Source organism: Prionailurus viverrinus, chromosome C2 (genome assembly GCF_022837055.1).
Source record: "Prionailurus viverrinus isolate Anna chromosome C2, UM_Priviv_1.0, whole genome shotgun sequence".
NCBI lineage: Eukaryota > Metazoa > Chordata > Mammalia > Carnivora > Felidae > Prionailurus > Prionailurus viverrinus.
In genome coordinates, this window is record NC_062569.1 from 58,557,542 (window position 1) to 58,572,080 (window position 14,539).

Consider the following 14,539-nt stretch of genomic DNA (forward strand, 5'->3'; position numbering starts at 1 on the left):
CAGAAGAAGAAGAGAGAGAAAGGGGCTGAAGGTGTACTTGAACAAATCATAGCTGAGAACTTCCCTGATCTGGGGAAGGAAAAAGGCACTGAAATCCAAGAGGCACAGAGAACTCCCTTCAGACGTAACATGAATTGATCTGCATGACATGTTGTAGTGAAACTGACAAAATAAAGGATAAAGAAAAAATTCTGAAAGCAGCTAGAGATAAACATGCTATAACTTACAAGGGTAGACCCATAAGAGTAGTGGCAGACCTACCTACTGAAATTTGGCAGGCGAGAAAGGAATGGCAGGAAATCTTCAGTGCGATGAATAGAAAAAATAGACAGCCAAAAATTCTTTATCTAGCAAGTCTGTCATTCAGAATAGAAAGAGAGATAAAGGATTCCCCAAACAACAAATGAAGGAATTCATCACCACTAAACCAGTCCTACAAGAGATCCTAAGGGGGATTCTGCGAGTGAAATGTTGCAAGCACCACAAAGGACCAGTGACAGCACTACAAGCATGAAACCTACAGATATCACAATGACTCTAAACCCATATCTTTCTATAGTAACACTGAATGTAAATGGACTAAATGCACCAACCAAAAGACACAGGGTATCAGAATGGATAAAAAAACAAGACCCATCTATTTGCTGTCTACAAGAGACTCATTTTAGACCTGAGGACACCTTCAGATTGAAAGTGAGGGGATGGAGAACTATCTATCATGCTACTGGAAGTCAAAAGAAAGCTGGAGTAGCCATACTTATGTCAGACCAACTAGACTTTAAATTAAAGGCTGTAATAAGAGAAGAAGAAGGGCATTATATAATAATTACAGGATCTATCCATCAGGAAGAGCTAACAATTATAAATGTCTATGCACTGAATACAGGAGCCCCCAAATACATAAAACAATCACAAACATAAGCAACCATATTGATAAGAATGTGGCAATTGCAGGGGACTTTAATACCCCACTGACAACAATGGATAGATCATCTAGACACAGGATCAATAAAGAAACAAGGGCCCTCAATGATACATTGTATCAGATGGACTTGTCAGATATATTTAGAACTCTGCATCCCAAAGCAACAGAATATACTTTCTTCTCGAGTGCACATGGAACATTCTCCAAGATAGATCACATACTGGGTCACAAAACAGCCCTTCATAAGTACAAAAGAATTGAGATCATACCATGCACACTTTCAGACCACATGCTATGAAACTTAAAATCAACCACAGGAAAAAGTCTGGAAAGCCTCCAAAAGCATGGAGGTTAAAGAACACCCTACTAAAGAATTAATGCATTGGGGCGCCTGGGTGGCGCAGTCGGTTAAGCGTCCGACTTCAGCCAGGTCACGATCTCGCGGTCCGTGAGTTCGAGCCCCGCGTCAGGCTCTGGGCTGATGGCTCAGAGCCTGGAGCCTGTTTCCGATTCTGTGTCTCCCTCTCTCTCTGCCCCTCTCCCGTTCATGCTCTGTCTCTCTCTGCCCCAAAAATAAATAAAAAATGAAAAAAAAATTAAAAAAAAAAAAGAATTAATGCATCAACCAGGAAATTAGAGAATAAATTAAAAAATATGTGGAAACAAATGAAAATGAAAATACAACAATGCAAATGCTTTGGGATGCAGCAAAGGCAGTCCTGAGAGGAAAATACATTGCAATCCAGGCCTATCTCAAGAAACAAGAAAAATCCCAAATACAAAATCTAACAGGACACCTAAAGGAAATAGAAGCAGAACAGCAAAAACACCCCAAACCCAGCAGAATAAGAGAAATAATAAAGATCAGAGCAGAGATAAATAATATAGAATCTAAAAAAACTGTAGAGCAGATCAATGAAACCAAGAGTTGGTTTTTTGAAAAAATAAACAAAATTGATAAGCCTTTAGCCAGGCTTCTCAAAAGGAAAAGGGAGAGGACCCAAATAGATAAAATCATGAATTAAAATGGAGTTATTACAACTAATCCCTCAGAAATACACAATTATAAGGGAATACTATGAAAAACTATATGCCAACAAACTGGACAACCTGGAAGAAATGGACAAATTCCTAAGCACCCACACACTCCCAAAACTCAAATAGGAAGAAATAGAAAACTTGAACAGACCCACAACCAGCAAAGAAATTGAATCAGATATCAAAAATCTCCCAACAAATAAGAGTCCAGGACCAGATGGATTCCCTGGGGAATTCTACCAGACATTTAAAGCAGAGATAATACCCATCCTTCTCAAGCGGTTCCAAAAAATAGAAAGGGAAGGGAAACTTCCAGACTCATTGTATGAAGCCAGCATTACACTGATTCCTAAACCAGACAGACACCCAGCAAAAAAAAGAGAACTACAGGCCAATATCCATGATGAATATAGATGCAAAAATTCTCAATAAGATACTAGCAAATCGAATTCAAGAGGATATAAAAAGAATTATTCACCATGATCACGTGGGATTCATCCCTGTAGGGCTGGTTCAACATTTGCAAATCAATCAATGCGATACATCACATTAATAAAAGAAAAGAACCATATGATCCTGTCAATCGGTGCAGAAAAAGCATTTGACAAAATTCAGCATCCTTTCTTTTTTTTTTTTTTAAACTTTTTTTTTCAACATTTATTTATTTTGGGGACAGAGAGAGACAGAGCATGAACGGGGGAGGGGCAGAGAGAGAGGGAGACACAGAATCAGAAACAGGCTCCAGGCTCTGAGCCATCAGCCCAGAGCCCGACGCGGGGCTCGAACTCACGGACCGCGAGATCGTGACCTGGCTGAAGTCGGACGCTTAACCGACTGCGCCACCCAGGCGCCCCCAGCATCCTTTCTTAATAAAAACCCTCAAGAAGGTCGGGATAGAGGGAACACACTTAAACATCATAAAAGCCTTTTATGAAAAGCCCACAACTAATATCATCCTTAATGGGGAAAAACTGAGAGCTTTCCCCCTGAGATCAGGAACACAACAGGATGTCCACTCTCACCACTGTTGTTTAACATACTGTTGGAAGTTCTAGCATCAGCAATCAGACAACAAAAGAAAATCAAAGGCATCGAAATTAGCAAAGATGAAGTCAAGCTTTCACTTTCTGCAGATGACATGATATTATACATGGAAAACCTGGTAGACTCCACCAAAAGTCTTCTAGAACTGATACATGAATTCAGCAAAGTCGCAGGATACAAAATCAATGTACAGAAATCAGTTGAATTCTACACACTAATAATGAAGCAACAGAAAGACAAAGAAACTTATCCCATTCACAATTGCACCCAAAAATCATAAAATACCTAGGAATAAACCTAACCAAAGATGTAAAAGATCTGTATGCTGAAAACTATAGAAAGCTTATGAGGGAAATTGAAGAAGATACAAAGAAATGGAAAGACATTCCATGCTTATAGATTGGAAGAATAAATACTGTGAAAATGTCAATACTACCAAAAGCTATCTACACATTCAATGCAATCCCAGTCAAAATTGCACCAGAATTCTTCTTGAAGCTAGAAAAAGCAATCCTAAAATTTGTATGGAACCACAAAAGACCCTGAATAGCCAAAGTAATTTTGAAGAAGACCAAAACAGAAGGCATCAAAATCCCAGACTTTAGGCTCTACCACAAAGCTGTAATCATCAAGACAGCATGGTATTGGCACAAAAACAGACACACAGACCAGTGGAATAGAATAGAGACTCCAGAATTGGACCCACAAAAGTATGGCCAACTAATATTTGACAAAGCCGGAAAGAATATCCAGTAGAAAAAAAACAGTCTCTTTAACAAATGGTGCTGGGAGACATGCAACATGCAAAAGAATGACACTAGACCACTTTCTTACACCATTCACAAAAATAAACTCAAAATGGATAAAGGACCTGAATGTGAGACAGGAAACCGTCAAAACCCTAGAGGAGAAAGCAGGAAAAAAACCTCTCTGACCTCAGCCGCAGCAATTTCTTACTTGACCCATCTCCAAAGGCAAGGGAATTAAAAGCAAAGATGAACTATTGGGACCTCATGAAGATAAAAAGCTTCTGCACTGCAAAGGAAACAATCAACAAAACTAAAAGGCAACCGACGGAAGGGGAAAAGATATTTGCAAATGACATATCAGACAAAGGGCTAGTATCCAAAATCTGTAAAGAACTCACCAAACTCCACACACGAAAAACAAATAACGCATTGAAGAAATGGGCAGAAAACGTGAGTAGACACTTCTCTAAAGAAGACATCCAGATGGCCAATAGGCACATGAAAAGATGCTCAATGTCACTCCTCATCAGGGAAATACAAATCAAAACCACACTGAGATACCACCTCATGCCAGTCAGAGTGGCTAAAATGAACAAAGCAGGAGACAATAGATGCTGGCGAGGATGTGGAGAAACGAGAACCCTTCTTGCACTGTTGGGAATGCAAACTGGTGCAGCCCCTCTGGAAAACAGTGTGGAGGTTCCTTAAAAAATTAAAAATAGATCTATCTTATGACCCAGCAATAGCACTGCTAGGAATTTACTCAAGGGATACAGGAGTGCTGATGGATCGGGGCACTTGTACCCTAATGTTTATAGCAGCACTTTCTCTAATAGCCGAATTATGGAAAGAGCCTAAATGTCCATCAACTGATGAATGGATAAAGAAATTGTGGTTTATATGCACAATGGAATACTACTTGGCAATGAGAAATAATGAAATATGGCCTTTTGTAGCAACATGGATGGAACTGGAGAGTGCTATGCTAAGTGAAATAAGTCATACAGAGAAAGACAGATACCATATGTTTTCACTCTTATGTGGATCCTGAGAAACTTAACAGAAGACCATGGGGGAGGGGAAGGGAAAAAAAGTTAGAGAAGGAGAGAGCCAAACCATAAAAGACTCTTAAAAACTGAGAATAAACTGAAGGTTGATGCGGGGTGGGAGGGAGGGGAGGGTGGGTGATGGGTATTGAGGAGGTCACCTGTTGGGATGAGCCCTGGGTGTTGTATGGAAACCAATTTGAGAATAAATTTCATATTTAAAAAATAAAATAAAAATAAATAAGATTTTATACTAAAGAATATAACTTTATATTAGTCACATGCAACAAACATATACTTGCCCATGTGCAACAAAACATGTATACCGGCACAAATAGTACCATTATCCAAAATTATTCATTTTTTATAAGAATCACACAAATGTTGACAACAGATAGGCTATATGTTTGGAATTAAGTTTCCACATCAGATGTTTCACAGTATAACCCTTGTGAGTCTATTATTATATTAAAGTTACTTACAGTCTCATAATCATACCAAGTAGCATTGGGGATATATGCACTCACTGTATCTGCTCCCTAAAATAAAACAAGATAATTTATATGTTTTTCATTTGTTTACTTTTATCAGAAAAGTATTATACCAAATATTTCTATGTTTTTCATTTGTTTACTTTAATTTGTTTACTTTTATCAGAAAAGTATTATACCAAATATTAAGTTCGGTTTTATTTTTTTTATTTAAAAAAATTTTTTTAAGGTGTATTTATTACTGAAAGACAGACACAGCTTGAGCAGGGGCGGGGTAGAGAGAGGGGGAGACACAGAATCAGACATAGGCCTCAGGCTCTGAGCTGTCAGCACAGAGCCCAACGCGGGGCTCAAAGTCACAAACTGCGAAATCATGACATGGGCTGAAGTCGGTCGCTTAACCGACTGAGCCACCCAGGTGCCTCTAAGTTGGGTTTTAATAGTCAAGAAAAAAACTTCCTTTGTATTGTTACATTCCCATATTTGTTATAAATAATAATCAACAGACTCTTTTATTAGTTTTATATAATATAATAATTTAAAACACACCAAAAGCAAAGTTGAAATTAATTTAAGTAGCAATTGAAAAAAACAATGCACACTTGCATTTGTACTCTCATAATCTACATGGTAATTGCAAATGTGTACACATTAATTTTTGTATATTTCCATGGGCATATAGACTTTTAAATGATAGATAAAACCAAATATCTCACTCCATATTTTCAATATGGTCATATGATCAGGTGACTTTCATGAACCTCTTTATCTAAAAGTTATCAAAATTTCAATGTCTATGTATAGTTAAATGAGAGTTCATTGTTATTGCTATGGACTTGATTTTGATTCCATAAATAAAGTTGTCTTCTTAAGAAGAATACTAATTTTATATAACTTTATTTCCACAGTTACACATTATATATTTGAAAAGCATAAATCTACTTATCATTTTTATTATTTTTAGCATTTCTTCTACATTTTAGAATTCAATTCAACATTTATCAGGTTGAATCAGTCTACTGAGTAACATTTATTACCAAGTTGTGTTTTTTGTTTTTTGTAATTTAGTGTGGATTTGGTTATAAAGTTTTCCTTTAAAAGCAATAAATGTATTAGAGTTGTAAAACTTACCTCTTTCAAGACTGGAGTAATAAGTAATGAGGGGCCCCATAAGAATTGAGTGTCCTCAGTCCAGGTATTCATATCCTCATAAAACCTAAGAATAATGATAATTTGCTACATAATGCCATGTTTACAATATAAAGGTAAAAAAATAAGTTTATCCATATTCCTTCTTGGGTTTATCATTTCAGTCTTTTCCCGGGAATTATTATTAGCTTTAATTTTTACTTGTTTGACCTGTCATTTTGAATCAATGGTTCTTATATCTTTATGGTTCATCTGACACTCAAGAAAGAAGGAAGGAAGGAAGGAAGGAAGGAAGGAAGGGACAGGGGGAAGAAAGGAGGGAAGGTGGGAGGAAATTAGTTCATCTGGGCTCAAAAAAATCTATGATACATGATAAGGTTATCTGTTATCTGTAATAAACAACTATTCTGTTTAATTCATTTTCCCCTCTAAGATAGGTTTGTAAAGTACCAGAAATCTTTCATACATGACTTTCTTCCTTTAAAATTTTTCGTTAAAAAATTCCTGTTTTGATATGGATTCTAAAGTCATTTCTTGAGGAAAGGTCCTGCTTTGCTCAAAATATACAAAGGCAAACACAATTCATTGCTCTGTGACTATACTGTACTCTTGATCTATATACTCAGATGATTTTGACAATACATAATAAGTTTTAAATAACTGCATATTTAATATTACTAATATAATTTACCCAATATATTTTCTATATATTTTTTCTTTTAAGATCTATTTAATTCCCACATTTCTAACTTAATCTTGTCCAATTCATTAAATTAACCATATTTATTTACTAATGTTATTCCACAGTTCATCAAATGATTTATATGAATATAAAAAAAGCAGAAATCCATTTGACATCTTGATTAATCTCCATTAATTTTTCAATATATGTCTCATATAATTTGAAAAAATTAAAATTCTTGAACGTAGTACTCACTCATGAAGAACTGGCCGTGCTACTGTTTCTCCAAACTTATGGGCTTTGTAAAACAGAGTATATAGGAAAGGTAATAAGGTATAGCGAATATTCAAATAGTGCCTTGATGAATTAACCAAAAGAGAATTCTGTCCAAAAAATGCTGGATCCTGATGCTATGGAATAAAAAGGAAATTGACATTAAAAACGCTAAAATGTGAATGAAAATTAAAGAGAAGCATTTAAGCTATTTTTGAAATGCAAATTATATACATTTCAGTTTGTATATGAAATTTGAAATTGTTCCTCTTTCATCATCAAAGTATATAAGTATTTTTAGTTTTTATATTTTTATTTGGATATGTTTTAATTAAACTTTATTTTAAACTCGGCATTTTTCATTTTTATATATTAGAGATGAAAAGATATTTTAACGAAGAATTTTCACCTATATTATTTGTGGTAGACTACATTATTGGCTCCAATTTTCATGCTTCCTGTACCTCCAACCTTTGCTGTATAACTCTGAAATCCCTACCAATAAAATGGAGTGTATTTCCCATCAAGTGCACTTGACTTTGTGCTCAGCTAAGTGACATACTTTGGCCAATGGAGTTTTAGTAACATGCGACCCATTCATGTAAAGGCTTGAAATGTGCTTGCCTGAGGACTTACTGCCTTGTGCCTTGTCCTTGCCATTAGGAAAAAAAGCCCAGGTAGTCTACTGGCCCAGAGATACAGGGAACAGAGCAGCCTGGCCAGCTCTTGTAGCTGAAGGACAGCTTGTAACCTGAAGGACAGCTTTCCTGCTAAGCCCACGCTAGATCAGTGGACTCTCAGTCTAGGTGCAGTGATATGAGCAAACCTGCTTAGATCTCCTGTTATGGGTAGCAAAATTATACTGAGGGCACCAGCTGCTGCCTCCCTTGATTCACCATCATGTTTACTCTGAAGACATTTCCCTTTGGCTGCTCCCAGCTAATCAATGAGCATGGTGGGAGTACTATTCAGGCCCATTCATAGAAAACACAGGACATGGTGTTTCCAAGGTCATCTTTGCACTGAGGACTCACCACTGGGCTGAGTGGAAACTTCCTTAGAATTGGGCTGCAGTGTGTGACTCTCTTTAAAAACCCGCTTTCCTTGCCTTCATCGTCACCAGATTCAGACCCCAATTGTGATGTGAAGGCTCTCTCTCTTTATTTTCTCCTCTCCCTCCCCTTTATCCTTCACAAGTTTTTCACTAATAAATCTCTATCATGTCTGTCTCAGCATCTGCTTTTTGGGGTCAGAAATTAACACACAGTGTAATATAATTCATATCAGTATTCCCCATGAGCACAAATTTCTTGAAAGCATGTCTCAGTAGATTAGGTAATGACTAATCTCCAGTTTACACCTCTTACTTTTGTTCTGTCATGCCTTCTTCCAGGCTGAGCTCTGAGTGGTTGTCCCTCTTCTCAAACAGAATTAAGGCCCTATGTGTAACTAGTGTGTAAACAATGAATCATTTCTTAACATGCACTTAATTGACTTAATGGTCTCACCTAATTTTCCCAGTTTCTCTGAGAAATATGTTTCTGAGAGCCCAGAGCATGCTGAATTCACAGGGCTGGTGCTTCAGTATGTCCTTATATATCAACTCCCACCAGTTCAGATACATATGGTAAGTGTTAGTTTTATTTTTTCCCAAGCTGTCTTCCAGTTTTACTTATTATGGAAAGACTCTGGACTCAAACAACTTTTACAGTGTCTTGAACTTTTTGTGTTTCTTTAATGAAACAAAAACTGTAAATCCTTAATATTACCTTGTATTTTTTATGAAAGAAAAATTACCTGGAATTTACATTGTTGGAATCCAAGAATCTAGACTCAAAACCCTTTGGCTTTAATTTTAAGTATTAAGTTATTTTAAGTTAAAGTGATCTAATTTCCTTGTATATGCTTTATGCTTAAATAAGATATTTATGTTGTGACCCCACTACATTTCACGATTCCTTTATTTGACCATTTTTTAAATATACAAAATATTTATAGGCCTTGAGAAGGGAACTTCTAACTCCTCTTTAAAAATAATGCTACAAACTTTCAGCCCCTTTCTTCTAGAGATATAAATTTAAGTACATTGCTAAAACTAGAATAAGGTTTTATTTCAAAACATGGAGAAGAAAAGGAATTTACCTCATATATATCACCATTATGGTTCCTGGAAAATGGATAAAAGGCCCCAAGTTGCATCCACCTCCTGCAAAGCTCTTCTGTGGTATTAACCACAAATCCACAGATGTCTGCTCCAACCTAAATAACAAATATATCTATCATTCATAGTGTAAAGAGTCTCAAATTTGCCTACGGCATCACATTTTATGCCTCAACAGATTAACCTGCATTACTTACAATCTTTATTTTACTGTCTTCATATATTCTTCCTTAACTTAGTTTTTTATTTTCCATTTTTGCTATTTATTTGCCTCTAATTGCATCATTTTACACTTTTTTTCACTGTCTCTTTATACACTATTAGTCTCATGTACTTATTTTCTCCTTTGATCTAATCATTGTTAATCTATAGTGTAAATTTATATTATTAAAATGTGTTGTTTCTTAATCCAAAACTCCCCTCCCATGATCTGATTTTTTCCATTTATAATATATTACTGTAATAGTAAAATAGTAAAAAAAAATGGTGTCTAACATGTAGCCATTAAAATTTCATTTCTCTTCCTTTAAGGACCCTCCAGGAAAAACTCTTATCCTTAATTTAGTATGTTTACATTTATTTAAATGTTTACAGCCATTTCTTTATTTTTCTAAATAGTATGTAAATATCCATAAACAAAATATAGTATTTTTTGCATGTTTATTAACTTTATATAAATGGCAGACTGTACGAATGACATTGCACTTCATTTTTTTCTCAAGGTACTATTGTTGTGAGATTCACTTACGTTAATGTGGCTCTAGTTTTCTATCATATGGGATCTCATGACTATGAAAAATGTTCCTATCAAACTTATTTGTAGGCTTTTTTGTGAGTAATATTCTATGGAAATATATATATATATATATATATATATATATATATATACACACACACACACACACACATATATTTACCTTTACTCTATGGTATTATATATATGTTTATATATACAAATATTTTCAAGATTATTTCTCTGGTTTATTGGAAATGCACATTGTTTAATCAAAACCAGCTGTAACCATTAGTAAGCACAGTCACAGTACATGGCAATTTCCTTTGTTCCATTTCTTGTCAATTCCTGTTATATTTCGACTTTTAATTTTTACCACCTATATATATATATATGTATACCTCACTAAAATTTTAACTTGTATTTTTCTGGTTACTATGGAAGTTGGGAACTTTTTCATATTCTTACTGAGTCCATATTGGTTTCTCTTCCTACAGAATTACCTGTTTACAACCTTTGCTAATTTTTCCATTGTTTTACCTTCTACAAATTTACAGTAGGTAGTTTAAATTGAGTATTAGTCATTTATTGACTATATGAATTGAAAATGTCATTTTAACTTTTAAAATAGTCTTTTAATGAACAAAAGTTTTTATTTTGTTACAGTAAAATTTATATTTCTTTATTATTTGTGCCTTCTGTGATTTGTTTAGGAAATTATACCTCTAACCCAACATCACAGAGTTAGTTACTCATATGTTTTTCTAATATGTTTAAAGTTTACTTTTCTTTTTAAAAAAATTTTTTTTAACATTTATTTATTTTTGAGACAGAGAGAGACAGAGCATGAACGGGGGAGGGTCAGAGAGAGAGGGAGGCACAGAATCGGAAGCAGGCTCCAGGCTCTGAGCCATCAGCCCAGAGCCCGACGCGGGGCTCGAACTCACGGACCACGAGATCGTGACCTGAGCTGAAGTCGGACACTTAACCAACTGAGCCACCCAGGCGCCTCTAGAGTTTACTTTTCATGCATAGCTCTTTAATCTATCTGGGATTGATTTTTGTGTGAAGTGTAAGTCATGGACCCCTTTTATTTTATTATGAATAAATGATACTTCACATACGAACGTTTGATACTTTCCTCACTGATTTATAGTGATAGTGCAATCAGTTAATGCATTTCATTAATGCATGAGCCTATTCCATATTATGCCATATTATTCTCTTTGAATATACAGAGTCAAGAATTGTGCTATATTACTGTTTTATTGGATAGGGTGAATCCTTGTGCTCTTTTCTACTTCTTTACATTGTATTGTCTCCCACATGAAGTTTAAATAATCTTTTATGTTCCCCGAACTCACTTTATAGTTTAAATTGGAATATCACTAATGTTGGATAATAGTTTGGGGAGAATGTATATTTCTAATATATTAAGCTTTATTATCTATGAACATGGCATGTATTTAATTTAGCTACTTAAAATTTTCTCAAAACTATCCTACATTTACTTTTAATATTTACTCCTGGTAACTGTGTATTAATTACTTGCTATAATAAATTAACACTTTATCTTAAAATACATTGTGACATTGCTTATTTCTTTCAACCTTTTTTAGACAAAATTTGCCAAAAATCTATTTTATTCAAATTTCCAAAGTCATCTTTGTAATTTCATTTTATTAATTTTTCTCTAGAAACTTTGCTTCCCTGCATTAATGTCTTCTCTTATTTTCATTCCTTACTTCTTTCTTTAGGTTTATTCTACTTTGTTTTTTCCATTTTCTTAATTAATGCACTTTACTCATTAATATTCAGCCTTTATTTGTTTTTAATCTAAGCAGTTAAGGCTGTAAGTTTTCCTCTAAAACAAATTTAGTTGACAACTTATAGTTTTGATATTAAGTATAATTGCTAGCACTCAGTTCTAAGGATTTATTCCCCCCCTCTGTTTCCATTCAGTTTGTTTTTTCACTCATGAATCATTTTAAAATGCATTTTTTAATTTCCCAAGTCAAGACTCTTGAGTGTGCGGTGTGTGTGTACGCGCACACGCGCACGCACGTGTGTGATTTTTGTTGTTATTTGGTTGTTTTTTTTTTTTTAATATGAAATTTATTGTCAAATTGGTTTCCATACAACACCCAGTGCTCATCTCAACAGGTGCCCTCCTCAGTACCCATCACCCACCCACCCCTCCCTACCACCACCCATCAACCCTCAGATTGTTGTCAGTTTTTAAGAGTCTCTTATGGTTTGGCTCCCTCCCTCTCTAACTTTTTTTTTCCTTCCCCTCCCCCATGGTCTTCTGTTACGTTTCTTAGGTTTTCATTTTGTTTTGTGCGTATGAAAGAAAGAACAAATGAATCACTATAATTTCCTAACACATTTTACATTGTTTTTTTATGTAGTGGCTCTCTTTAATGTTCAATTATCAACACTGCATACATTTTTTATTTGATATAGAGACTGATTAGATTCTAAATATCCAGAGTTGCCTGGAACAAATTTTCTCTGCTTTTAAAATTTGAGACTTATCTCTGTCTTTATTTTTTATCTTTTATTTTTTTCTTTTAAATACAGGAAACAGCTTTATTGGTTTTTATCTTAAACTGACAATCTAGTATTTAAAGATATTTAGACTTTTGACATTTATCTTTATTACCACTATATTTGGATTTTTCCCTACATCTTATCTGGGGCTTTATTTACTTTATAAAAGCTTTTCCTTTGCTTTGTTTATATTGATATTTGTTTCATGTATTATTTTGAGTTCCTTGAATTTTATTTATTCCTATTTCTCATTCTAATGGCTAGAATGTTATAGATACCACCTATATTCTTTTTTTTTTTTCATAAATTCCCTAAGAATAAAGACTGGATTTTTCTGTAACATACATTTAATCACTTTATTGAAGATTATTAAGATCACATTACAAAATTAAAAGTCATGCACAGCTAATATAAATGACACTGTAGAAATTGCTTACCAATGGCATTCCAAATAAATTGAACTCTAGCATTCCTGTGATAGACCATTCCATTTGCTCCCATGAAGCAGTGTTGTCCCCTAACCAGTGTGCAGCATAGCTTCCAGACCCAGCAAAAGTTGACCGGGTGAGAATGAAGCTTCTCTTATTAGGGAAAACTTTCTCTATGGCTCTAAAAGTAAAAGCAAATGAATAAATCAGATTTATTTTTAAATAACTTTTTATCGACCTTTCGTACCAATTTTGTATTTATCTACCAATGTTTACTTAAAAACATTCCAATCAGGGAAAGGAAATCAGACTTTGATTTCCTTTACCAAATCAAATAAACATACTTTTTGTATCCACTCAACACTTGTTTTTAAAATATATGGTTTAAACTCACTGAAATCCTTTTTTAACCTGAAATGTCGTAATCTGAACTTGAATTGTCTACAAAGTTTTGAGATGCAATGATGCTAATGATATATTAATGTCTGTATTTCCAAATAATAGCACGCAATGTTGGGATGAAAGTTACATATTTGAGAGGCATTTTATTTTGTTTGTATCTAAAAGTTTACTATCCACAACTACTAGCATTATTTATCTCACCTCTATTTGGTACCTGAGTATTACTGATAATTTTTTTCTATAAATAGGAAATATTCAGGAAAGATACAAAGTTTGATTTAGTATATAAAATTATCCAGACTACCTTAGTAAAAAGATTTAATGGTATTCTCAGGTGGTTTTTCTATCTTAATTATCTTTATAACATTGAACTATAGTGTTGCTATTTCCTTCTAGAATTTATTTATTTATACACTTCAATATATAAATGCTCTACTGAGTTTAAAAAGTGAAGTAACCAAACTCTATGAAGATAATGTGTAAGAGTTGAGATACCATGGTATGTTTTGGGATTAGACAAATGTAGGTGTGTCTTTAAATTTAATCATATTTATTTAATTCTGAAAAAGATTAAAAAATTATTGAGGTCAGGATCTGGGTTTTATTGACTATTGCATTGTAGGTTCTTATATAATACTTGAGAAAGAATAGGCAATCAGGGTAAGATTATCCTCTTCCTTTGTTTTGTAACTTGTTATTTTTTTGCATCCAAGTACACACGGCATTAGAAAGTTACTTTGTGAGATACTACATAGAAAACTACATTTTAATTGAAACACTTGATTTTAAAAAGACCTACTCTAGAAGCACCACTCTCTCAGGCCAATTGTGTAGTTCATGCTTAGAACATAATTATATTCAGAGA

The 14,539-nt window shown here is 34.3% G+C and overlaps 1 protein-coding gene across 1 annotated transcript in view; it reads right to left on the reverse strand.

The window, feature by feature from the left end:
* SI (sucrase-isomaltase) overlaps nt 1-14,539 on the reverse strand; it is a 160,315-nt gene that overhangs the window by 63,338 nt on the left and 82,438 nt on the right. Inside the window, exons 16-20 of the mRNA XM_047875261.1 lie at nt 13,282-13,453; nt 9,540-9,656; nt 7,380-7,534; nt 6,425-6,509; nt 5,285-5,341 (exon numbers count right to left, since the gene is read on the reverse strand). Of these exons, the coding sequence (XP_047731217.1) occupies nt 5,285-5,341; nt 6,425-6,509; nt 7,380-7,534; nt 9,540-9,656; nt 13,282-13,453 (586 nt within the window). The remainder of the gene's footprint in view (nt 1-5,284; nt 5,342-6,424; nt 6,510-7,379; nt 7,535-9,539; nt 9,657-13,281; nt 13,454-14,539) is intronic.